The sequence below is a fragment of the Phragmites australis genome, chromosome 7 (assembly GCF_958298935.1).
Source record: "Phragmites australis chromosome 7, lpPhrAust1.1, whole genome shotgun sequence".
Classification (NCBI taxonomy): Eukaryota; Viridiplantae; Streptophyta; class Magnoliopsida; order Poales; family Poaceae; genus Phragmites; species Phragmites australis.
Genome location: NC_084927.1, coordinates 24,778,422 through 24,805,203, shown reverse-complemented (window position 1 = coordinate 24,805,203; position 26,782 = coordinate 24,778,422). Strand labels below are relative to the sequence as shown.

General features: G+C 45.2%; 2 protein-coding genes across 2 annotated transcripts; both read right to left on the bottom strand.

The window, feature by feature from the left end:
* Positions 1-14,256: 14,256 nt before the first annotated feature.
* Positions 14,257-20,972, bottom strand: LOC133924322 (polyadenylate-binding protein RBP47-like). The gene is made up of 6 exons (XM_062369803.1): positions 20,513-20,972; positions 19,118-19,568; positions 17,707-17,762; positions 17,492-17,622; positions 17,305-17,401; positions 14,257-14,651 (listed from the first exon to the last, which is right to left on the bottom strand). Exons 1-6 carry the CDS (start codon positions 20,876-20,878, stop codon positions 14,499-14,501), a joined length of 1,254 nt encoding a protein of 417 aa, XP_062225787.1. The 5' UTR covers positions 20,879-20,972; the 3' UTR covers positions 14,257-14,498.
* Positions 20,973-23,920: 2,948 nt separating this feature from the next.
* On the bottom strand, positions 23,921-25,186 carry LOC133924321 (probable carboxylesterase 13). Its single transcript, XM_062369802.1, has one exon. The coding sequence runs from the start codon at positions 25,160-25,162 to the stop codon at positions 24,188-24,190; it is 975 nt and encodes a 324-aa protein (XP_062225786.1). The 5' UTR covers positions 25,163-25,186; the 3' UTR covers positions 23,921-24,187.
* Positions 25,187-26,782: the final 1,596 nt, after the last annotated feature.

Here is a 26,782-nt window from a genome sequence, read left to right as displayed (position 1 = left end):
GACTCTGTACTAAGCCTATCTCGAAGGTTGAGACATTCCTCATGATGATACGTCTACAGAGAAAATTGCTCATAAGGCTAGGTTTTACGCTTTGGTAAATGTCAAGCTCTACCGAAAGGGGAGAAACGAAATCTTGATGAAGTTCATCATGTAGGAAGAGGGCAATAAAATATTGCTCGATATCCATGGAGGCATGTGTGGTAATCATGTGTCTTACCGCACATTGGTCAGAAAAGCTTTTCGCCAAGGATTATATTAGCTGACTTCCTTCCAGGATGCTTCTGAGCTGGTCAAAAAGTGCGAGAGCTACCAATTTTTTGGAAGGCAAATGACTCGACCAGCACAAACTCTGCTAACAATTACTCTTTCTTGGTCTTTCTACATTTAGGGCTTAGATATCCTAGGACCATTTCTAAGGGCCAAAGGTGGTTATAAGTTCCTATTTGTGGCAATCGACACGTTCACTAAGTGGAACGAGGCCGAACCAGTGGGAAAGATAACCGCAGAAGCGGCTAAGAAGTTCATGAGGAGTATAATTACTCGATTTAGTATTCCGCATCGGATAATTATGGATAATGGTAGCTAGTTCAGAAGTGGGACTTTCACTGCGTTCTGTGAAGAATTTGGCATCAAAACCTATTCCACCTCAGTAGCTCACCCACAAAGTAACAGTCAAGTTGAACATGATAATGGTATGGTCTTGTAGGGTATCAAAATTCGGATCTTCGACAGGCTAAAGGCTTACTCGAAACGATGGGCGAAAGAACTTCCCTCGATACTATGGGTCGTTCATACTTCGACTAACAAGGCCACAAGTGAAACTCTGTTCTTTTTAGTTTATGGAGCGGAGACAGTGCTCCTAACTGAGTTGCAGTTCAAATCACCGTGAGTGGAAAGTTACTCGAAGGAAGGGAAGGAGCAGTTACGAGCGGATGACATCAATTTACTTGAGGAGTATAATGATCGAGCATCTATTCGAGTGGCTAAGTATCAACATGCGTTGCGTAGGTATCATAGTCAAAAGATTCAACCTAGAAAGCTCACTGCTAAAGATCTTGTTCTACGAAAGGTGCAGAAACAGGCTAGGCACTATAAGTTATTACCCAAGTGGGAAGGACCATATATAGTGGTCTAAGTTACCCGACCTGGATTAGTGCAAATATCTAGTTCAAACGGTGAGATACTCTAGCACTCATGGAATATCGACCAGCTCTGAATATTTTATTCATAGAAAAGGTAAGTTACGGGTAAGTCAATTACATTTGATCCGATTACCTACTCGATTACATACCTTTTCTTTTCTGTCTAACCTGCGTGGCTAGTGCAAAGTTGATAGAAAGTATTCGCCTAGCTCTTGCAAATAGTGCAGGTCCTACTCCCTTTTGAACGAGTTGAGGAACCTTCTACACTCATCCCTTGGACGGTAGCTAATCACGTCGGGCACCAAACGCTGGCTAGCGTATGGGCCAAGGAGAGTGGCCAAGGCGAAGACCCTGCTGGAGCTGTTAATCGGTGCTAACGATGCTGAGTGGCCCTTCGTAGGGCTCGAAGGTGATCTGATGGTTGTCGACGGAGAAGATGATTGCACTTTCTCTATCGATGGAGGTTCAGAGGCTCCATTGCTGAAGACCTTATCGATGGCCTGGTCGATGACCTCATCAAGATCTCCACCATCTTCATCTCCCTCCTGTGCGGCTCGTGTCACCGACTCTTGTTTTGCTCATTCTGCGGCGTCGGTATCAAGGAAACGCTGGAGGTGACAGGTGAATGGATGGAGACCTCTGACGAACATTCTGTACTTTATCCTCTTAAGCATTTCGATCGATTCCTCCTCATCGGAAGAAACAATAATGACTCCTGGAGGAACCATGGCGAGGGGCCTTGGGGTGAGAAATCCTATCTCACTTTTTGGACCGAGCTTGGGAGACGATGGCGGAGTGAAGGCCATGACTTCAAGTTCTACGAGTTCTACTGGGCGTGTAGGGAGAAAGAAAGGAAATGAGGTGAAAAACCAACGGACTCAATTTTCTCTCTATTTATAGTCATGGAAACGAGTCGCACTATACACACAAAGCTATCAAGATCCAATATTGCTGGGTGTGAGAGTGAGGCCACCTCGTTCGCGTGAAATGTCTGGCGGAAGTCAAGGCATCATTGAGACGTTGTGATTTGTCCAATCTTTGCAAAGAGAGGTGCGCGGTCATTATTGCACATCAAATCAAAGGCTGTGGCGAAAACGAGCACAAGTGGGAGTGGGTTTTTAATGCTCACCTACCCAGCTATTAAAATACACTCGATGAACATAACATAATATCAACCACCCGCTCGGAGGCTAGAGTCATCAAGTACGTGATCGAGAAACAAAAGTCGATGCTTATGCTCTACTCTCCACTCGATCCAGCTATCGAGTGGAGAGCTGGGGGCTACATTATACTTTTTTGGTGTTTCTTGGTTCACTTTCTGTTTCTTGGCTGTCATACCAACATGAGAGCCAGTAGGTACATCGTATAATGTCAGTGCTTATGCTCCACTTTCTATTCGAATTCAGTCATGGAGTGAAGGGACAAGGGTCATGTCAAGTATATTTTGATGCATATGCTCTACTCTCTATCTTTATTATCACATTAAATAGAGAGTCGGGGGCTACATCGCATACTTTTGATGCTATGACTTTACTCTTTACTCGATCCAGTCATCGAGTAGATAGTCAAGGGCTACAACACCATACACTTCCAATAATACAGGTATGTTCCTTTCTACTCTTAGATCGAGTAATCTTCTCCTCGACCATAAAGTCGAGGGCTACATAATAATACCATACTTTTTGTAAAAATTTTATATGTCTTCTGCAAAAGTTTATCTAGTTTTGCATCGACTACTTTAGATAAGAGCCAGTAGAGGCATATATTGGGTTGATGACAGACAACTACACCTAATAAAGCATAACGACACAAGAGATTATCAGACATCTCACACCTAACGGCTAAAAAAGGTTATGAAGTTCTAGTCGATCATATGTGTGTCCTCTGTCAAGTTCATGTTGTACGCTGGTTAAGCACACAAGTCAGTGAGAGTTTGCAAAAGGCCATCATGTTTTTTGTTTCTAAGTTTTACACTAAATCTTTTCCTTATTATTGTGGTTATCTCGAGTGGTTACTCGAGAGCCATGCATTTAACAATGTCTAGTTGAGTTTTCAGATATTAACGGATACACAATCATTTAGTATCGAGAATGATTATAGCATATACTTATCGATTATTGCATCTACTCATGTTAACTCTATTTCATAAGCAAGGGAATAACAGGCAGTAGCATGTTAGACAAGAAAAATGATAGTACTGTAACAAACATTAAAAGATCATAAACCAAGTTGCAAGTGTTTCGAGCTAAACGGACCATTAGCTCGAGGGACTCCTCTCACTGTCATCATCAGGAAGGCTGAGCCCTAGTGACTCGACAAAGGCAGGGACTATAGGCTCGACACTAAGAACAAGTTTTGCTACTTCTTCAGTGGTACAGTTAAACCCCACTATCACTACTGAAGTGTTGAGTGCAGGGTTGTAACTCTTGAGGATACTAAGCAACGTAACGGCGCTTACGGAGGCAGATTGAGTCATGTGATCGAGCGTCTATTCCTTCAACTCTTGGAGTGCTCAAACCGCAGCGTCCCATTCAGCAGCAGTAGCATCTCACTCAGCGATAGCAGCATCCCGCTTAGTTGCCATGGCCTTTCGTTCGGCTCTCGCAGCCCTTGCATCGTTCTTGAGTTTTCCTAATACTTGGAATTGCCGTCAATGGTTTTCATCGCATCAGAAAGAAGGGCTTCCTTACTTTTGTTAGTCGCTCGATAATCGAGGACTGAGGAGCAGATAATCAAGGATTGAAGAAGCAGATAGAAAAATTACTTTTGTTAGTCGTTGATAATCAAATCATATACATGTGATCTAGGGGTGGACTTACATTTGATTCTTTCCTGGCTGGCTTTTAGCTCCATTTGACAGTCGGTGTATTCGTTCTTGGCGATAGTTGCTTGAGGGCCTATGGCCTGGAGAAGAACCTCTATTGATGTCCAAGGGTTGTCAGTTGGGACCAATATTAAGGTTTTAGCTTTTTTAGGCTGTGGGCCTTCTTCAGGTGTGCTTGAGGCAGGATCTTCAACTTGAGGGGCTGGACTAGAGCTGGACTAATAGGAGAGATCAACATCGGATGACTGGTCGACTTGCTGGCAGTTTGGTCTTTCGCCCCCTCCGGAATAGATAGTCTGTAATCAACAGAATAAGGGAGAGAGAAAAGTTGCTAGCTAAGATTATGACTCAGGACAAACCTTCTTGCAATCGGAAAGCATGAAATGATGCTCTACTTTTGCCTTTTAGTGGTTACTTTCATCGTCATTGAACCAATAACCAAGGCCGGTTGTGTCGAAGAAGTGACTTGGGAGCCAGATGAAGCCAAGGCATCCGCAACGTATAAAGAATTAGCCAACAATATTTTTTCTAGGCTTATCAAGTGGTCCCTAAAAATGATAACTAATGAAAGGGCGATGACTCGCTGGGAGTTACCCCTTTGGTCGAGTTATCACATGTAGCTATCTCTCAAGGTGGTGATCTTGAGGATGCACTAAATGTCCCCTGAGGAAGTCCACCCGTGTGGACCCGGTGTCAGTAGGCATATGCTCGATAATAGAAAAACTATTGACTACTGGAAGATTTAATCTCAGTACTAGAGAACTTCTTCTCTTGCCCTTGAGGACCATAGGATCATACAGCGAATCGAAGGATGGGGATGATCTCTTTGATTGAAGGGACCCTTTGGCCCCTTGATCAACTCGTACTTTCCCCTTGTCACCAGAACCAATGAGGGGAGAATTGTCAAGATCAAATACATCATTCGTAAGGATGTGCTCTTGATGGAAGACTAGAACCTGGGGTCGGAGAAATAAATTAGATCAAGTAAACCACAATCAGCCTTACCTTCCTACTTAAGAAATTCACACCTCTGGTTGAGGATTCGCAAGGGAGTAGTGCAGAATGTGGCATTTTGGTGCTTCATCAGAGAGAGCTTGTTTAGTCGAGCAATAACATCTTGTGAATATAAAGCTGAAATAGAAAAAAAATTATTCAAAAAAAACTCACTATAATAACAAAAGCAGCAAAGTCATACATTCGGCCGCGTCCTTGGAGTTATCTTTGTCTCCACTAAACTCCTAGGATAGGTGCTCCCATGCCTTATACAGATGGGGTATGTTGTGAGCATACTTAACAACTACAGATATTATGGGATCAAATATGCAGTACTTGATACATCCGAAATCTAGAAGGTGTATACTAGGAAGTCCTCGATTACTTACCCAACTCAAGAAGACTAGTATCTAGGACAGATGTACCAACTTAGATGACAAGTAAAAGGACTCCATGTCGACTACAGCTGGCTAGGAGCCGATACATCACCCCTGTATAAGGAGGGGACCCAAATCCCTGAGGGAGATTCTTTTCTCTCGGCTATTGAAGGCAGACATCAAGATTTTAGAGCAGGAGGAACTCGGCGACTTTAGCCCTAGGTTAGACTAGATCCGATCTACTCCTTGTAATAGGTTAGACTAGGACTTGTGCTCGTACTCGTTTGATTCATGTGCAGGTATTGCTTGAAGGCGAACGTGGTCGATGATGGATCGATGAACTAGGTTTAGGGAGGAACTAAGGTTTGATAACTAGGTTCAGGAGGAACTGAGGTCGTGGATATTAAGGATGTCATGTGGGACATTCAAGCTGAGAGAACAATGCATATGGAGCCAACATTTCACGATAGACGTAGGAGGCGATCTGATCGTGAGAGGACGTGAAAAATAATTCGTGTTCGAGTCAGAGCAGGCACAAGGGAGTTATGTGGTGGGTGGACTTGAAACAAGAGTTAGTGTCAAAGACGGACTCTAATTTGGTTACGTACATGCTTGTATGCATGGGTGATGTTGCATGTATGATTATGTGAGAGCTGTTGGCTAATTAGCTTAATTAGCGGAAGTTGTTTACCCTCTTGTGATTAGAGGAGGATAGAAATCGGATTGAATATGACTTGAAGTTGTAGTTTGATTTGGTCATATTTGTGCGTGTGGCTATCCGATAAATAGAGATGTATGTTGTATTGGGTAGACAACATAACAGGGAGAAAGATAGAGAACCCCTAGAGTGGGCCTATTTTGGGAATGTTTGAAAATCCTTGTTGGATGCTTTGGAGAGGCATCTTGTAAACTCATCTATGCAATGAAAATCAAGTTTCGTAAGTTGATGAGTTGCTGATTTAGCATTTTCTCTCTGTTCTATATTCTGCGTGCTTGGTTTTGATTTTTGATTAATTTAGTGTTTTTAGCAAGTTTCATCTTGGTTTAATCCATCTAAAACCTTGATAGAATATCTAGTGTTTGATCTAAGAAAATTTTAAGTAGCTTGATCTCGAGTAGCTTTTTTATTAACTCGACTAGGTTTTGATCTACTCGATTCTGGTTGATACAGTCTGCTTCGACTAGGCATAATTTTTTATCAACATATCTGATTGATTCAATTCTTGTTAGAATAGTTTCATATTTGAATCATGCTGTCCAAATTTAAGGGCAATCGAACCAAGGGATCTTTCTCTATATCGTTTTTACTAGAGTGTGTATAATCTGTATCAAGTGGAATATCGAGTTTAAATCAATTTTTGATTTCGGTGAGTTGATATTTGAATTTGGTTTCCGCAATCATTCACCCCTTCTGATTGGGTATTTTGCGCATATTCAATCCTACATTATCAACACTTACCGAAATGTGAAATGCGTACCTTACCTGGCGCGCCAACGGTCGAGGGTTAATCCTTGACAATGTTTTCGGGGTATACCGGACAATAGGCACGTGATCAACGTTTCCGGTGGATGTGTATGTCGAAGGAAAATTAAGAATATAAGGAATTATCTAGATTCAGGCATCTCATAGAATAATAGTTCTGCGTCTTATGTTTTTTGTTATAGCTTGGATGAACTTTTTAAATAATGAGTTCCTTCCCTTACAAGCCTGATCCTCCTCTCTTTATATAGTAGGAGGAAAGGGGTACATATAAACAGGTCGTGCCAAACCCTGAGATCGACCAAACACTGATGGAGTCAACTACTCCTAACCTATGATGACGAAGGGTAGGCAGGTTCGCCCTACTCTGGTTGACTGGTATGTATTGTCCCGTCATCGCACGCTGCATACTCGCATGTGAGACCATCCCACTTGCCTGGCCGACTTGCAGGCCTTATCCCACTCGCCCAACGGCACCATGCCTATCTTCAAGGCCATTTCATAGCATCTAATGCTACGGGATGGGGCACTGCATCTCTGCGTCGGCCACGACTTTGCTCGCCGAGAGAAGCTACCTGAGAAGGAAAATACTTGAGTGGATGATATTAAATGAGATTAGACATGTTATATGAGTACCTATCTCGCGACCAGCAAGGGTTGGTCACGGGGTTTCTTTCTGCAATCAAGGGACTGGTTGCACGAGTCCTGCCTGATCGCGCGGTGGGATCACGGCCTTGATAATATCAACTGTCAGCTGGCATTTGCCACTGTGGACCCCTGACAGGGCACCCCCTTATCCTTTACCTTGACAATATTCTTAGATGATGTTGACTACTTTTTAGAAGAATGTGGTAGATGATGTGTGTTTATCTTCTAAGGTGGATATTGAACTTTTGTAACATCACCTTTGAGGATAATTTTGAAGAGAGTTGGGAACAAAATATACTTGTCTGATAAAGATGCTAAAATAGAATCAGATATAGGTGATAGTAACCGAGGAGAAAAACATATAAATCTTCGTAAATTAGTTCATAGTTATTGGTTAATTTTGGCATTTGGGTTCGCCGATGGCGCCCGGTCCCGCCGTCTATGCCCTTCCAACGCCACCGTAGATCTCCGCCCCAACATCATAAAGTTCCATGGGTGTGCATAGACGCGTCAATCAGCCTAGTAATTATGTAACTGACTAAGTGCAAAGTAATCACAATACCCTTTTCGGCCTAAAAAATATTTGGACGGAGCCTGGAAATATTCTGGCTATGGCCCTGCATGTGCGTGTGCAGGGGCGGATCAGGGGCTTCAGCCCCCTCTACTGCTTTGTAGCCAACTAAAGTCTTCCTGAGCCGCTATTTTTTTTTTTTTACCATGAACGAGGAAAATAGATAGGAAGAATAAGACGAGGAGGGAGAGGAGGCAGAAAAGGGAGAAATATGGATGAGCCTTTCCGGCTGTTTGGCTGCTCCCATTAGCACCATGCATGAGCAAAATGGCTGCCTGTTCACGTATGACGAGTTTGCCTGCTCAGGCATTGTGTGGAAAGGGTTGTTTGGTTTCGAAGTTTTGCCTGAGTAAGAACAATAGAGCTCAGGTGTGGATGGCTCGAAGCAACGACTTCTCAGGCGTCCGATTTTGGACGCTAAAGCCTGAGCGGGTTGCTTGAGAAGGCAGCAACCAAACAACACTCCGGGAATCTCAGGGAGGTGCCAAAGCAGACAAATTGGAATGAGGGCAGCAACCAAAGCAGACAACTGTGGTGTGCTTGACGATGGATGTGCCTTATAAGACATGCCAAAACCACGACTTGACGACCCGGACTTTTGTTCACGATTTCAGGTCTTCCTTGCGCAATGAGAGAAGTACTAGCGATAGCTTAGCTTTGTTGCTAGTAATAGGCTATCAGGCTCCGATTTGACGCCATCTTTTAATCTGGTTACTTAATTAAACATAGATAAGTGTGAACCGGAGAAGCTTATAGCCTGTTTGGTTGGCCGGGCGCGGGTTGGTCTGCCCTGCACGTGTAACCAAAGGTTGTTTGGTTGTATGTACGCACGCGCGAGCCAGGCCCCGTAGAAACAGATTTTGATTTCATTTCCGTTGGGCAGGCTCGTTCGGTGCACGCTCTCGCTAGTCCACTCACGCGTAGTTCGTTCGTTTCGCTCACATTCATATTTTTCATTTAACTCTGGTTTTATTTAGAGTACTAGAGTGATCTAAAAATTTTAAATGTGTTTATAAGTAAATTAGAGCTCACTAGCAACCTATTAAATTGGTTTAATTAAAAAACCTAAATCAATATTTAATTAAAATTATCCAAAGAAATCTACTTTTATAACTTCTAGTAATTTTTTATGCTCAAATAAATTTTCAAAAATCAGAAAAAAAAATCAATAATATTCTTATCATGTGATGTATTAATTTATAAGAATATTTTTAACCCTAGGTTATTTAGTGGAAAAGTAAGTTAATTTGTAATGTTTCATTTATATGTATTTTTACCATTTCATACGATATTCTTATACAGGCAACCAAACATAACTTCTTCTCAACTAGTCTGAACATATGTAGCCAACTAAACAGACTTTATTGCATATCCTCAGCCTGGCTAAACTCAGACTAACTCACTAGATACGAGCCACGCTGATAGGGCTGGACGAAAAACTCGAAGCTCACGAGCTAACTCGGCTCCTGTCTGGCTCGGCTCAGCTCGGTTCGGCTCGTTCAATATCTAACGAGTCGGCTCGTTCAATATCTAACGAGTCGAGCTAGAGTTTTAGCTCATTTAGATAATGAGCTAACTCGCGAGTAGCTCGCAAAGCCAAAAGAGCCAGGAGGCAGTCCAGACAACATTGCGCAGCTTAGTAGCCCATTTGCATAACTAAATATATACCCTCACCTATAGGAACCCTAATGCAGCATCCTATTTCTATTCTTCCGCAGTCGCGGCAACCGGTGCTGGAGGGATAAGGGCCAGGCGTTGAGCCGCCAACTACCAGGAACTTGGTGAGCGGTGAATCAGCAACACCCTCCTCCGTCCATAGCAGTCCTCAGTCCCCCCCCCCCCTCCATGACGTCCGCGCCATCAGCCACCCAGTTCCCCATCCACTTTAGCTTCTCGGCGTCATCGTAGACCTCTATTCACATCACTGATAGTCCTCTATCAACCAAACAAGCTGGCTCACGAGCCAAACGAACTAAGTAGAGCTAGCATTTTTACTCATTATGTTAACAAGCCAAACCGAACTAACTCGTTATCTAAACAAGCCAAACAAATCGAGCTAGCCCGTTATCTAGCCCACACTCTGAGTCATGCGGTAACCAAATGAACCCTTATTGCCTGGTCTGATCCGTGTTGGGCCCGAGCCTGCCTTCATGTGAACAACTACTACCAGTACTAGGTCATGATTTCATGCTGAGTGTCTAAGGAACTCTATGGACCTGGCAAAAGTGCGATCTTTTTAGTTACAAGAGACGCGTTGATTATTGTGCGCCCCGTTGCATACGGGGACGAGTTAACAATGGCCAGGACACCTCCCCTGATAGTTCCTGAGCAATTCGATCGTCTTCTCGGCAAGCAAGCGCCGCGGCGATGCCATAAAGAAGTGAGTGTACGCCGACGAGGCTGCGGGGTATTTACCTGCCCATTTGGCTGCACTAGTAAATATGCACTCGCACGTTATTCAACAACCACATTTGTAAGTAAAAGGTATTACTATACCTTTATCATCACTTAAGAATAGTGTGATAACCGGGTTCAAAACCTAATCATAGCTACCATGACTTCAAGAACAAGAAATATATTGTAAAAAAGAATAAACTCTTTGGGTCAATAGGTGACTAAATTCTCTTGAATGTCTAAACTAGACGAATCTGCAATGACAATGTTTTTTTTATAGCTAGGCTGTATACGAGGATATACTTACGATATAGGATATAGAGTTTTAACACTACTATAAAAAGGTATAAGAGTGCCGGTTGAAAAACTAGCACTAATACCGATTTTTCAACCGGCACTCTTTATTCAGCACTGATACTTGGTTAGTATCAGTGCCGGTTCCACAACCGGCACTTAAACTCACTGTCACTGCCGGTTCAAGCCACAAATCGGCAATGATAGGTGCATGGTTGGTCGGGCTAATCTATTTGGAAAGGCAATCAATTAATAGAGCTAATCATGGACTTTGTTTGGAATGGGCACCTAGAAATCTCTCCCTCAGATGCTGGTCTGCACCTACCTTTTCTCTTCCGTCTCTCTGCGGCCCAAGCCCACACACTTATTAGACTTAATCTTGTTGTTTAGGTGTTCTGCATATGAATCTAGTCTGAGTAGTGGGCTAAGTCCAAATTAGCTGTACATGTATGTGTTAGAGAGTTGATTAGACATTAGCGAGGCACATAGAGTGTGTGTGCACGGCCAGGCATATGGACGGGTCAGTAGAGGAGAACAAGGACGTGTGCTAATTGGAGTCAGTCATGGTGCATGTGTGCACGTTGTGTTCAGTGGTGGAGCCTTACACGTAGGAATGGTTGGAGCCTTGCATGCATATGTGAGTCATGAAAGGAATTTAGTTTTGTTATTTGGCTAAGTGAGTGGTTGGCCGAGTCATGCGGTCAAACATGGCTTAGCTGTTTAGTGTGTGCATGCCTATTTAAGCATCTGTGATCGACGCCCTGGTGTGTAGAGCCCCAAAATATCTTCCATGTGTTAGAGTTTGCTAGCTTCTCCACAGTGGTATCTGTTTGCTAGCTTCTCCACCGTGTTCTCTTCTCCATAGTGTTAGCTTCTCCATAGTGGTCGTGCACTGCTCGGGAGTGGTCATGTGCACTCGCGTGTGTAGTCGTGTGCACTCGCGTGAGTGGTCATGTGTGTTTCCAAGTGGTCGAGCAGAGCTTGCGTGTGCTCGGAAGTGGTCAAGCACTTGCGTGTGCTCAGCGAGGTCCGGAGGCCAACAACGCTCTGGCTCCTGTCTCCTACCTCCAACCAAGTCACAGTAGAGCAATCGCCTCCTCTATATCTATGAACTGAAACCAAAATAGCTCCCAAAAATCCATCCAAGTCTAACATCCATATGAGTCGAAGTCTATATGGAATCTCTCAAACGAGATTAGCATCAAGTCCTAAACTGATCCGAATCCCCGAAATCGTAACAAACTTGATCTTGTTTCTTCATCTGGAACCATCGCCTATCATCCTCAATCTACCAAAGGGGGAGGCGTAGATGGAGATGAAGGCCGAAGACCCTGCTGCGAAGTCGCCGCCATGTGCTGCCGAGCGCGCCGCCACTCCCTACCGCTACCCGCTGAGAAGAATGGGCGAGGCCCTACCAAGCTAGAGCCTCTGATGGCCATGCCCGGACTCTGTTGTAGATGTGTTGCGGGCGACAAACAAGGAGGTATGGTGGGCGACAGCGGGCGGGGGGCATCAGGTGGGTTGGGAGTCGGGAGGTAGACATAAGATTTTTCTGGGATGACAATAGTATAAATCTCACCCATTGAATGTGTAGGATGGGTTGACAAACAAAACATGGTATGTTTGATCATGTTGGATGTGTAGGAGGTGGTTTACATAGAGTAGGAGTGGGTTGGATGGCCCCAGATCTTGTATGTGATAGATCTGAGGGTGGATGTTGTTCATGGTACATTTACTGTGGTGGCAAATAATATTATCATCTCTCGTTTTTTATAGTATAAATAAATCACAGTATAAAAGTATTTTTCAAAAAAAATCTATACATATAATTTCTATATTTCTAAACTAAATATCTTTAAAGTTATTAATAGTCAAAGTTTCTCGAGTTTAACTAGATCTAATCTAGATCGTCAAGCATTTATGGCTGGAGGAGGTACTCCCTCTGTTCAGCATTAGAAGGCGTGTTTTTCTTTAAGCAAAATTGACTAAACTGACCTTTCTTATACTTTAAGCACTCCTCGTTACCATTGTAGACTTAACTGAAGCTCAGCATGCACACGCTGATACGCTGCAGCGGCATGTGAACTGTGCGCATGCATGTACACAAAGCATACCATTGGCCAAAGAGGCGTACGCGCTAGTTGTGTGCTTGCATGCACGTCTAGCGATTACTGCCCAGTTGCTTCAGTAGGAACAAATTGCTTTGGAGTACAAAGAATTCAGATAGTGTTTGGTAAGCTAATTTGTAACGGTATCCAATTACATGGTTAACTGATTACATTTGTTTCTGTTTGGTTGGAGCGGAGCGCAATCAGATACCATTGAATCGCTTACCAGCTCAGTTCAAATCTGTTACACCTCGATTTGGGCTGTAACCGGAACACAAAGCCGCACTCGTCCCTTCCCTCTTCAAGCCAACTCCTGACCTCGAAGCCCCTGACACCATGCTGCTTGTGAGCGAGCGCGGCTGGTGGAGGGTGCACCCAGATGCTATTCTCGCGAGCAAGCATGGCTGGTGGAGAGCGTGTGCGCGTGACAGTGTACAGGGATCTAGCGGCGAGCTTAGCTGATTTGCGCGCGCGAGTGGTCGAGATCTGCGTGCATGTGGCGGCAAGCATGAATGGATCTGGCGGGGAAAACAGCTTGGATGAATCTTCCGGCGAGCTTGGCCGGCGAGTGTGGCCGGAGAGCACTCAAATCTGTCCGGTAGTGCGGTGGGTTTACAAGCCGGTCTGGCTCCATGCGCAATGGGCGAGCTCATGGATTTGGTGGCAAGCACGGCCGATCAGTACGAGCAGCCGACAGCCGGCGAGCACATGACAGCGAGCGCCGGTGAGTTCGCCCAACTGGTGGCCAACACTTCCTCCTCTTCCTCAATCTGTACTTCGTTATGCTATGTTGTGTATAGGCAATTAGCAACTTATCCGGTGAACGAAGCACAACAATGGTATTTGATACCATTACCGAGTGGAACCAAACAAATCGAGTAATCAGCCATCCCCTCCTCATTTCCCCTGTAAACCAATTCTTTTAACGTTTACGCTAATCCATGAACCACACACTATCTCAATGTTAACTGCATGAAACCAAACAGTTTAGGCTGTTTGGTTTTAGCCCACGCCAGCCCCGCCAAAAGATGGGCCACCCGTAATTTCACCTAACCTAAGGTTGGCGCGGAAATGAACTGAACGCGGACACAGAGCATGAGCGAGCTAATTGTTAGCGTTCATCCAAACAACTAGGCAAGGCAAGGTCACCACTAATTTTTTGGCGGGACAAGCACCGGCTTCAATGCAAACAAGCCCTAAACCATTTGATATGTAACGACCCGCCACCCAAGTGGTTCAAGAAATTTCACATGCTTGTTGTAAAATGTTGTACAAATAAGTTGCAAGTACAGAGCGTTGGACTTGTAAAACCATTCCAAACTAAAAATCTGAGCACAAAAATGCTGCATACAGACTGAGCGACAGCATAAATGCAAGCTATCTGCATCGAAAAGCCTTAAATATAAATTACCGCACGCAGAAAAATGGACGCACAAACAATAGTTTAATTTATTAGCAAGTCAAAATTTCTTGAAAGAATACCAATGACTCCTGGTGTACAAGCCTTGAGTTCTAGTTTCTGCGACACACGCCACACTACAGGTACCATCCGTTCAACATATCTCACCACTTTTTAGGACACTCTATAACCTCTCACTTGACGCCACTATGCTCACCGGACCAAAACCTTGTTTTCCATCGGAGGGGATGGAACAGAGAGAAGCTCTTTAGCTCACCAGCTGCTGGTTGCCGTAGAAAGGATAGGCGCCATAGGCGGTGGCGTACATGTTAGGGTGCGGCACAGGGGAGGCGTAGCCGTATCCACCGTAGAATGGTGTGCCGTAGTACATGTTCCTTCGGTTGCTGGAGTCGGCCCTAGACTGGAAACAGAAAAGCAAATGGGTGAAAGGGGAGGAAGGAAAATAAGTGATTTCACAAAACACATACCTTCACTCACTTCCACAGTAGTTGCGCAAAGCATAATGATGTCAAATATGCAATGCTGAATAGTAAAAGACTAACTCATGCTCCATTAGACATGATCATGTTCAAGAGATCATAATGCCAGGGGCAATTCAAATAGGAAACTAAGAACTATCCTTTTGATGCTTACAGATGCTATTCACAAATGAGGGGAAAATGTGAAAGTTTATCTTAAAAAAGCAACAGTGTTGTGGACATGTAGGGATGGCAGGTTTATCCGTTTATCCATGGGTAAATACCCTAATAGGGTCGGATTTATTCCATATTTGCTACCCATGGGTATGTTCATGGACGCAAATCATTACCCGACGGATATACGGGTACGGGTATGGGTAAGGCATACCTATACCTGTGAAACCTGTTTACCCGTCAATATATATGATATGGAGGCCCTACTTTTCCTAACCCTAATATTCCAACCATTCCATCTTCAACCAGGCAACCACCCCTCCCATGCCGCCACTCAGCCCACGTCCTTGGTTGGCTCCCTGCGCCCGTCCACCGTCGGGCGCTACCACGCTGCCCATCCACTGTCGGGTGCCACCACGCCATCCAAGTGGCACCGAGCCCCTCCCCTCCTCGCCCCTCTCCGCGCTGCGCCACCCCCTTGCAGCGCTGCGCTGCCCCGAGCCTCAATGTCGCCGCACGCGCTGCCACCCAGCACCTCCCCACCCTGACCCGCTCCTCCACCGCCGCCCAGCCCTGCGCTGCCCCCACCCAGACCCACGCCGCCCCAAGCCCCATCGTCACCACCCAACCCCGAGCCTCCCAGTCCCGTGCCGCGCGCGCCGCCGCCCAGCCCCTCCCCACCCCGACCCGCGCCTCCGTTGTCGCCTAGCCCCTCCCTGCCTCGACCCGCGCTGTTGCCCAGCACCTCCGCACCCGCCCTGCGCCACCGCTGTCGCCCTCCCCACCGCTGCCCAGCTGGCACATAAATGGGTATACCCGTGGACGACGGGTACCCACGGGTGATGGGTTTGGTCTCCGTTCTTCACCTACGGGTGTTAGCGGGTATATACGCGAGCGGAGCAAAAACGGACGAGTACGAGTATAAGTGAGCACTACCTGTACCCTCCATACTCGATTACCATCCCTATGGGAATGTCTATATCCAACACACCCTCAAACACCAGTAGCAAAAAGATAAAGACCACTAGGCGCAATAAAGATGTTGCATGGGTTTAACTTTCATGCCAACATACCGGTTAGGAACAGTTCAAATCATAGTCACCAGAAACTAGGTCAATGACGCGATCCACAACCCTGGATCGAACGACTCAGATCGCAGGTCCCGTTTGCCGCTGGGATGAAGCCACCATTGCCTCTTGTTGTCACCTCTTGTTGTAGCCCACCAGGAGAGGAGGATGGAGCGCTCGTCGTTGCCTCTTGTCGCCGCCTGCTGGGAGAGGAGGATGGAGCGCCCACCAGAAGAGGGGGATGGAGCGCTCGCCATGGGGATGCTTAGCTGCTAGAGAGAGAGAGAGAGAGTGCTGTGGTGTGGTGGAAAGGAGTAGATAAGGTTCATGAGAGAGAGAGAAAAGGAAGTGTATGGGCCATCGAGTGGACTAGTGAAGATGATAATGGCTGAGTCGTTAGTGTGGTATGCATTAAATATATTTTCTTTTGTTATTTTTTAACTGATATATACATGTACTGGTTAACATCTGTACTTATAACATGTGTCCTTAGTCTTTACAATGAGGCATCGACCTGGATGAATCGGGGTTGTGTTCTGCGTCGTTAATTTGTCGTCCCGAAGAGATATACCTTCGTACCACATTTTTGTTAGATGTAGACCCGCGTCCCGCGACCCAAATTTCTGGTGACTATGGTTCAAATAAGAAAAATGTGTTGTGGCCATCCATTCCATTATGTAAATTTTGATATTTACATTAAGATGGATCATTAGCAACCTCTCACAACAATGGTAAGCTAGTCCTTTTTTTGTTACCAAGTTAATAGTTCTCCAAACAGCTGGTTAATGATCATGATGCAGATAAATCTATTTAATGATCAACGTACGATAACTCGCACACTGTTCGAGAGAAACTAAGTGGGGAGTGCAATAGCATCTAGCAACCTGCTTCTGAGTCAGATTATTCCTCTGCCAACCGGATGGAATATGTGCAGAGGCAGAGAGTGCAAAAGTTGAGTGGTGTTTTAGATAGCTATCAAAATAATACCCACATAGGTTGATGAGGATGTAGAAGTGTATCAGAGTCCCAAAAGACCATGCTAGTAGTTGGTCAGTCATAACTCGATTAGACGTAAACACTACAAAATAGCCTTTCATGGGAAAGAGCATATCATATGATGAACCAGATCTAACATGTGAAAAAGGCTAGTTTGTGACACATCCTAAGTTAGGATACTCAATAACATAATACTGAATAGTTGTTCAGTTAGCAAATCCAACTATAGCAAAAGTTGCATTTTAAACAAACTGATTGGATTAACGCAAACTGATGTTATAACAAGCTATTACCAAAAAAAAAAAAACAGAATAGTCCGCACCCAAAACAGAGAAAAACAATGTCACAAGTGACAAACCTGCTTATGTGATGGGCTGCGGCCCCATGAAAGGCGAACTGCCTGCTTTCCAATGACTGATCCATTCAGTCCTTGTAGTGCTTCTTCCGCATCAGTTCTAAAAACATAGTCACATGGCTTGAATATTACTTCAAGCAAGTTATATAGAAAATTAGTAGCAAAACATGTAAATGTTTTAGGTACATACCTGCTAACAAATTGAACAAAGCCACACTGCTTTCCTAGAGGAATTTTTACAGACGCAACATCACCATATTTGGCAAAGGCTTTCCTAAGTTCATCCTCACTGACATTTGGGTCGAGCCCGCCAACATACACCTAAAACAGGTCGAAAACTACAGATTAGAAATTATCATACTACAAGGTAACAAACAAACACCACAGAAAACCAGTACCACACACCGTTCTGTTATAGGAATCACCATCTGAACGACCAGGTGTTGAGGAGCCAGAATCGCCTGAGTAAAGTGGTCATGGAATTGAGTGAACAAATGTTCAAACTAGACTGATTTCAGAAAAGAACATAAGCAATGTCATAAGACCCTCTACAAAGAAGAAGCAAGATGCATAACAAGCTGTGGGAACATTAGCTTAACTTCAATTAATCTATCTGTAGAATAACAAATATGAAGTTAGAAATCTATCTATTCGATGAGTAATTATAAAAGAAGTTAGTGTCACTGTAGCAAAAGCAGTGCTAGCTCCACACTGGGATTTTCATGAAGCAGGTTTGCTTGTTCGATATTATTCATTAATTTCTACAGGTTACATATGTGGTCCTGAAAGGCACAAAGTACATATAGATAAATAGCAGAGCAGTAAATTGGAGAAAAGCATGGTTCTATGGTTAGAGCAGAAAACACAGGATATCTAGGTATCTAGCCTTGTGGAAACCTTTAGGAAATCCACCTGAGCTGACAAGATGACCACACCAGCAGCGTCCACATCAGCAGGCCAAGGTGGAGGCGTGAGGAGACTCTGGTGCTGCAAGTGGGGTCGTCTAATCAGATGGCTGGATTTCCTAAAGCTCAGGTTTTTTAAAACATTATGGTCATACAAGCCGGGTTTATGTACCACAAGCCAAATACCAGATATTTTCTACAATTACAACCATAGAACATGTTTGAATAATTAATTTTAAATCTTATCAGAACTTCGGGATGTATTATGAAAACTTTGTTAGAACTTGGCAGAATGGAAAAATGATTCAACAAACATTAGGATCCTAGGAGTTGAATAAACTATAAAGAAAACAAAGTGGACTTTCCAAAACCTATGTTGGTTGTGGTGCTTTATAAAACGCGGCAATGAAATCATACTTATCAAACCAAGACCAGACGTCCACCCGGAAAAAAAAAAAGACGGACTAGGCACCTCCCCCAGTCTGATACAGGCTGTTCAGTCGTTCAGACAATCAATTTGGCCCAAATGCTTGCAGACATTGACAAAAATACACTACTCACAGTGATCGAAGTTAGAAACTTGAACGGGATATGGATAAGGCAGCTGGTGTCTATGCTCTACGGAGAAGAACCACTTAATAATGGTTGACTTTAACCTTTTAATCGGCAAAAGTTAGCATGTAATATGCATACCATGTTTACTAAAAACAATTTCTATAAATACAGTTGGACTGATGGCCCAGTGACACGAGACCTCGACCGGACTGATGGCCAGGCCAGGTATGATAACATTCCATAAAATAAGTCAAACTGAGTTATAGGTAGACTATTCAATATTACACAGTCTATGATCAAATGAAAAGAGGCTGTACAATTTCAGACTGCAGAATAATTGTGAAAGATGGACATACCTGATCTTCTGGGAGTAGCAGGTCCTATACGAATTGGCCTCGTAGAGCAATATACACCATTCATTTCAGTCATTGCATGAGATTTGTCGTTATCATCTCCAAATCTAACAAATCCATAGCCCCTAGAACGGCCTGTGTTTGCATCAATAATAACTTTAGCTCCTTTCACCGATCGGTACTTGGTAGCGAAAAGCCCCATCAACATTTCATCAGTAACATCAGCAGCTAGATCACCAACAAATATCGAGTGGTCAGAAGCCACTTCAGATCGCTTTTCACCCATGCTATAAGATGCCCAGTTTAACTTAAAAGCTCGATCAGTGTTAGGCATCACATGACCAGTAAAATTCTGAAGAGCTTTTTCTGCTGATGAATGAGAATAGAACTCTACAAAACCATACCCCTCTGACTGTCCAGTTTGCCTATTGCGGATAACTTTTATTGTCACCACCTACAAAAAGTAAAGTACCAAAAGACGATCAAATTACTAGCCAGAGAGTTCTGGGAGCACAAATAGACACTAAAAAAAGAAGAAATAATTGATTATGAGCTAATCAGCAGTTAACTTTGACTCTGTACTTAACAAACTCATCGTAGTTGCCATTTTAAACATGTTTAAAGAAAGGTTTCTGGTAGCTACAACTAGCTCATACAAGAATGGATACAAGTCGCTTTGTCCATTATCTGTTCCTGAAGAAGCATTGTATCAGTGCCCATCATAGTGACCCTATAATCAGGCATCTTTTCTCTTCCTGTCAACATCTGTGAGCACACCAACAAAAAAGATAATTGGCCAAGGCTGTAATTATAGCTTCCTTTTTCGCTCATCCAAAAGTTATTTTACTAATACAATATCCACCAAAGTGCAGTAACTAGCTCGGCTCATTCGAAATGTTTAATAATTATCACACATCAAGACTATTTCCTCCAAATTAGTTACATACATAAATCCTACCAGGAGGTCGGCACGTTTGTCACCTCGCATACACCAATTATAAGGGGATACGATGATCCATTCTTACATAGGAAAAAAGAAACCATAAATACGTAAAAAGAAACATTTTTAAGCAGTTACACGGCTCTAACAAACGAAACAAGAGATATAAACGACGAAACAAACAAAAGCATTCCATCCGTACGGCATTGAATGACCTCAAAGTTGGCGCCTTAAGCAACTTCCACGTCTAATTCTGAAAATATCGCACCTTTATTCGAAGCGACAAGTAAGCACAATTTTAAGATCGTACCTTTATTCGAAGCAACAAGTAGGCGCAATTTTAAGCTTCTATATCAAGCCGAGGCAAAACACACGAATCAACGCGCGGAAATGCTACAAATCTAGGTGTATTCATGAGATCTAGTACGGAGAAGTCCGGATCGGGAGACAACGCAAACCTCGCCACTGGGTCCGAAGCAGCTGTGGAGGTAGTTCTCGTCCATCCAGTAGTGGAGGTCGCCGACCCAAATCGTCTTATTCTCCTCGCACCCGTTCCCGCCGGATCCGGCCACGGGCGGGGTCGGCGTGCGGCGCCCGGCCGAGGCGGGCGCCGGCGGCGGCGGCCCGGCGGAGAAGTGCTTGGCGAACTGCGGCGGTGGCGCGGCCACCATGGGCGGCGGCGGCGGGTAGGGGATGACGACCCACCGCGGCTGCGGCATGTGGTGGTGCGGGTGCGCGTGCTGCGGAGGTGGGTGGGGGTGAGCGTGTGGGTGGTGAGGCGGCACGGACGCCTGGGAATCGGTGGGGGTCGCTGCCATCTGCATCGTCGCCGCCGCCGCCGCCGCCGCCGAGGAGGAGGGTGCGTGGGGTTGGGGGCTCGCTGAGGGGTGGAAGGCGGAGAAGAGAAGGAGCTCGTGGGTGGGGTGAGGCTGAATATATACTGGGTCAGAAACGGATCTACGCCGTCAGATCTGAGAATTCGTTATGGTGTCGGCCGTCTGATTGAGAGGGTCGGTGGCTGACATGTAGGACCGGCGGTGGTATGTGGTCTAGCGAGTGAGGTGCGTGAGGGTGCTACATCAATGCGTCTTCTTCACCTCTTTATTAGGTCTAAAACTAGCAGCATATATGACTATATGAGCCTTACACTTCATTTAACCTGCTATGTCATTTCTTATTAGCCAATCTCATACTTCCACAAAGTTAGAATACGGCGAGCGATATTCCAAAAATTGTTTATGTGTATTTCTTTGTTACTTTTCACAAACATCATCGTCAAACAACCAACAAGTGAGAGGCTATCGTTTGCATGTGAACTCCAATTTAACTTTAAAACGGGGTATTTAACTCCCATAAGCTAAAAGAACATTACAATTTTCACCCTGACAGTAGCACAAGTATTGTTTTTATCACACTATCTTGTTTAATCATGTCTTGATGAATTACCCTGGCACTATTTTATGTTTTTAACTTGATGATTCACGCATGGAGTATACCGTATCAACGAAAACCCACAATAAGTGGCAAGATCAGACTACATAGGCTGCCAACATTGCATGAGAACAAGAGAGAGAAAAAAAGGCAGCCTTTTGGGGGTTTAATCGCTCCAGTTTCAAAAGTATAAGCAGCAGAATACCTTGTTTTAAGTACTACATGGTATAATGTAAGAATTCTATACATGAAAAGTAGAGGGAGCAATATGGACTTTTTCTTTAACTGCTTCTAGTTCTATATGATAATTCAACTTCCGCATGTTGAAAAACAGAGAGGACTATATGTCTTTATTTAGGCAATAAGATCTACAGGTTTTGCTATAACATTTCACTTTTTTTCCCCTAGAGAGCTTAAGAAACGAGTAACAATAAACAGGAAAAAACGAAGGGTCATACAGACTGTAAAATCCTAAACTATGTGCTGCCATCTTGTTAACCTTCTTTGAAAGAAGTTTTTGGAGCCTAATTTTCTTTCCCCTCCCCTCCCCTCCCCTCCCCTCCCCTCCCAAACGTGGACTTCCACGACAAATCAACGGCTGGAGACATGGTATGAGTGTGACGTCCCGGCTGCGCTTTCGCCACACGAAGCAGCCATGACAGCCCCAGGCATGCACCCGATCGAACAAGGAAACGTGCGCTTTGCTTCTCCCCGTCCGTGTTGCTTGACTTTTATGCGAAGCTAGGTCTCCTCTCCTGTCAGAAACTTCTCTGGTCCACGAGCTAGCGCTTTCCCCGTTCCTCCGAGCGTTTTGGACCAAAGCCATGCAACAAAGTCTTGCCGACCTGGGAAAGGCAACTCCGTGCACGGGTATGAATATACAAGTTATCTTGTCTTTTCATCATTTGTATTTGATATTAATTGTTAATTTTTTTATCTATTCATAATTTTTTTACCTACTTATTCATCATGAATCTCAACGTAAATGAGCAATTTTGATAACTCATACGTCACGAAAGCTAGTAGAATTTTTTATTCCACACCCGATGCACAACTACCTTAGGATCATGTTAGACTCTTACGGCTTAAACCAATATGATCTTAATTAGCCTAATGAATATAAACATCCGATTGGAAGAATCCTCGATGGGCCGTGAAGACCTCGTGCATGCTTGATGCAGGCATATGTTGTCAGTGTGGGATCATTTTCGAGCTTCTCCTTCTTGCAACACCATGAATAGAGAGGTCATTGGCACAGACAACCAGTGATCGGCTTGATATTAAAGTCACTTCGAGTCACCCCTTGATCGATAGGGTTTAGTTAGGACTAGCTAACTTGAACATACTAACTCAAAACCCATTACGTTTTTAGCGTCATGACTTTTTCTTATAGCCTCGCACAACTTGGGACCAAGTCATTGATTCAGTTATTGACTAATCGATCACAGCCACTCTCTCGGTCAACCGTTATGCTATTCTTGTAGGTGGCAATTAACCGAGAGTATAACCAACATATCTAAGCTTTGATTCCGTAGCCACACGGCTTGCGGATCATGCGGCGGCTGGAGACGAGACGCGACGAGCTAGGTTGGGCTGAGCAGTTGACCCAGCTGCGCCTGCGCGTGCGCGGCGTGCAGGCGAGGTGGCGTCCACGTACCGCACGTTTCGATGGAGGCCGGCGGGCTGGTTGAGTATAGCAATCTTGTTCGCTGGTGCGGTGTCGGGCTTTCTATCTGCCGGATTCGGGAGCGAGATAGTCAAATCTAGGGATCGTTTTGGTCCGAGGATCGCTTCGTGTTAACGTGCTAGCCTGTAACACGTACCGATCCGGCAGTTTCGAGTTAGTGCAGCGGTCGGCAGGCGGTATCTTTCTCAGATTCAGTGAAAACCTGCAAGAAAATTAGGCACCGTGCCTGTGGATCGTCGATGTGCACCCGCCCGTCTGTGCCCATTAAGCTGCCCACCCGGACACCTTATCTCCACCTTAAGTACAAGTCGGATGCATTCATGCATGCAAATCACACTCGCATCCACGTGAGACCTTCTAGCAAGGGTCTAAATAAAATTAGAGAAATAACCTTTATGTAGCAGCGCAACATCTAACCTAATTTCTTTTCAGTAGCCTGTACACGACTCCTAGCCCAGTCGGCTTCTACCTAGGCCGTTGATCTGCCCTAACCGAGTTAACTTTGAGGCCCGCGCACGGCAAAACTGGCTGTCTTGTTTGCAGGCATCCCGGCTGAACAGTACGGCTGCTGCACTGCAGTAGTTGCGTGCATGTTCGCATTGCAGCACGGGCGGCGTTCGGCGGGTGCTTATGGAGCCCGGATGCAAGTGTTCGACGGTTTTTGCATGCAACCCCGTGGCCTCGATCACCCATGCGGTGGCGCTAATTCAAGCCAGACTGGAGCGTTGGCATCGCAAACCACCTGTTCCAAGCCTGTCATCACTTGATCAATCCCAATCCTTCCAGAGACAGCACTCGCAAGAAGCAGACACAGCATATAAATTTTGGGCATGGCTGATCACCTTCACCATAACATGACACGTAAGTAGGCATCTGGTCGGCTACACAAGTGTCCGTTTCTATTATACGTACGTGCACATCTGGTCGGCTGCACGCGCGGCACTCGGCAAACGAACGAGTCGGCACTTCGCGACGTGCATGCATCTTCTCCTACTCATGCTCGCAGCGCGATCACTCACTCGGCATCAACGAACGCCGCGATCCTGCCGAGCAGCTCCTTGGCCTTCTCCATTGTGGGATCCAGCAGGTAGAAGACGTGCCCGACCCCCTCCGACTCGAACAGCTCCACCGCTGGCTCGGGCCCCTTCTTCGCCCGCGCCGCCGCTTCCGCGTACGCCTTCCCGCGCCACCGCAGGTGGTCCCCCTCGGCCACGCACACCATTACCTTTTCGCACGCCAGGTTCTCCAGCTCCGGCGCCCCGGTCGCCATCGGGTTCATCCTGGGGTCGTCCACGCCGTCCGCCGCGTCAGGGCACACGAACTCCCAGAGGCCCTTCTTTCCCTGCCGGCCCTCCGCGCGCCCCGCGGATCTCCGGTGCTCCTGCTCCCCGCTAATGGGCTCCTTACCCCAGAACCACGGGTGGATGAGCACGATGCCCCTGAGGCCCGCGTCCCGCATGTCCGGGTGCATGGCGAGGTGGTGGCAGATGTTGCCTCCGGCGCTGTCGCCGGCGAGGAACACGCGGGCGAGATCGCCGTGCGCGGCAAGCCACGGGTCGGAGGCCGAGAGCACCCACTTGAGAGCCGCGAGGGAGTCCTCGTACGCGGCAGGGAGCAGGTGCTCCGGAGCGAGGCGGTAGTCGACGGAGACGGCGACGGCCGGGCAGGCGGTGGCGAGGTCGTTGAGGCAGCGATGGTACACACATGTGGCCGCCGACCCGATCACGAAGCCGCCGCCGTGGAAGTAGACGACCACGGGGAGCTTGACCAACTTCTCGCCGGCCGGGAGGTACAGTCGCACGAAGGAGGAGGGGGAGACGGGCACGTCCTTGGACACGACGCCCGTGGCGTCGTCGCAGCCGGTCGTGACGAGCGGTAAGATGAGGGGCCTCTCGAGGCGGCCGCTCCTGTAGACCACGAGGAGCGGGGAGAAGTCGTGAGCGACCTCGTTGTCGCCGCCTCTTTCCGCAGTGGCCGTGGCGTCCGACATTGTGTGCAAGGGTGACTCGTCGGAGTGCCCGCTGCTTGTTTTCCTGGCTTCGGTAAACACCACTAGGAGTGGACTGAGGTATGGGTCCTGCATGGCGACGGGGGTGTTGGGTGAATGGGCGTTGTGGGCTGGTGATCGAGTTTTGAATGCCGTCACTCGTTGGTGCAGGTCAGGTTGGCGCCTGTCGGCAGAGCACTGGATCAGATCTAGAAATACTTTGACATATGACCCATTATCTATACAACATCTACGACAGGCAACCGTAATGACAGGAGATGAATAGATGTTTTATAAATATTTTTTTAAAATATATAGTCTAAAACTGGTTAATTTAACGCTCCTTAAAATATAAAAATAAAATTATAAATTTTAGAGAGACAAAACGAGAAAAAAAATTTCAAAATAATATGACTCTATAGATAAAATATGAACCATAGACTTCATTCAAAAACATTTTATATATCTTTAACATAAAAGCTCGAAACTTGAATAAAGAAAAAAAAATACGGTCAATGAAAGAAATAACTCTCTAAGTTAAAAAATTCTCTCAAATACATGAATATATAAATGTTTATGCCTCTAGCAACAAGAAGAACAACTTTCTAAGGTTGAAAAATCGCAGCGCAAAGGTAAAAACGAAAACCAACAAAAAAAATCACAACTGAAAAAGAAAAACTTGCAAAGGAACCAATAAAGAGAGACTAGAAGTAGGAAAATTCAAACATATGCAAAAACATAACTTCATTACTCAAAGAGATTAACTCTATTTTAAACAGATTATAAGGATTTCTCTCTCCAAAACTCTCACATATTACATAGGCTAAGTACTCATCTTTCTCTCCTCTAAAATTCTAGCATTAGCCTCTCAATATGGCACAAGGAACTCAAGTGGTAAGTTCAAACTATCTCATAGCTCTACTCTTTTATTTATAGATTTAGAAGATTTAACCTCTAATTACCAAAATACCCCTATTTTTGTAGTAGACTCTTACCTAATATTGAGGATATTTTAGTTTATTTCTTGCTCCGTCCATCAAACGGCCACACCACCTTCACGACTTAGCTTCACCTCGACGCAAACTGCGCGATAGTGCCACATACTCTTCCAGTACTCCCACGGTTTTGAGGCACAACCGTGAAATCCTCTGCACGCTTCTCAAAGCGTGACTCGTCACTTGCTTACATCTTAAATAAGTGCTCTGATATCGACACGTGTACTCCGTCTTGCGATCATAATCACCGACAAGTCTCTCCCGATCCTGATCCCTCGGACCACCTTGTCACTTGCACCGATATCATTTTTGCTTGACTTTATCAACACGCTGTCTTCATCATCTGTTTCGTGCTTTGCTTGTCTACTTGATCGTCTGGCACCAAGTACTCATTTAGCCCTAATCACCCACCATCAATTATTAAGTTGCATCCGTCACCTGCATAATATAAAACAGGTAAACACATTTCTCTAACTCTAACTCCAGTTAGTTCATAATCAAAATGCTCAAACCAAGCTGAAACAATCCAAAATTTGATAAACCAAATCAATATCCTTATCAATCACTCATCATATGTAAAATAAGTCACATTTCAACTTGATTTTTTATAACATTACAACGGGTAGTT

Bases quoted from the DNA above. Each gene is read 5' to 3' on its own strand.
- LOC133924322 (XM_062369803.1), bottom strand. From the start codon at position 20,878: ATGCAGATGGCAGCGACCCCCACCGATTCCCAGGCGTCCGTGCCGCCT. The intron at 19,569-20,512 runs GTTTGCGTTGTC...TACTTTTTGTAG, and splicing joins GCTTCGGACCCAGTGGCGAG to GTGGTGACAATAAAAGTTAT. The intron at 17,763-19,117 runs GTATGTCCATCT...CACTTTACTCAG, and splicing joins TGCTACTCCCAGAAGATCAG to GCGATTCTGGCTCCTCAACA.
- LOC133924321 (XM_062369802.1), bottom strand. From the start codon at position 25,162: ATGTCGGACGCCACGGCCACTGCGGAAAGAGGCGGCGACAACGAGGTC.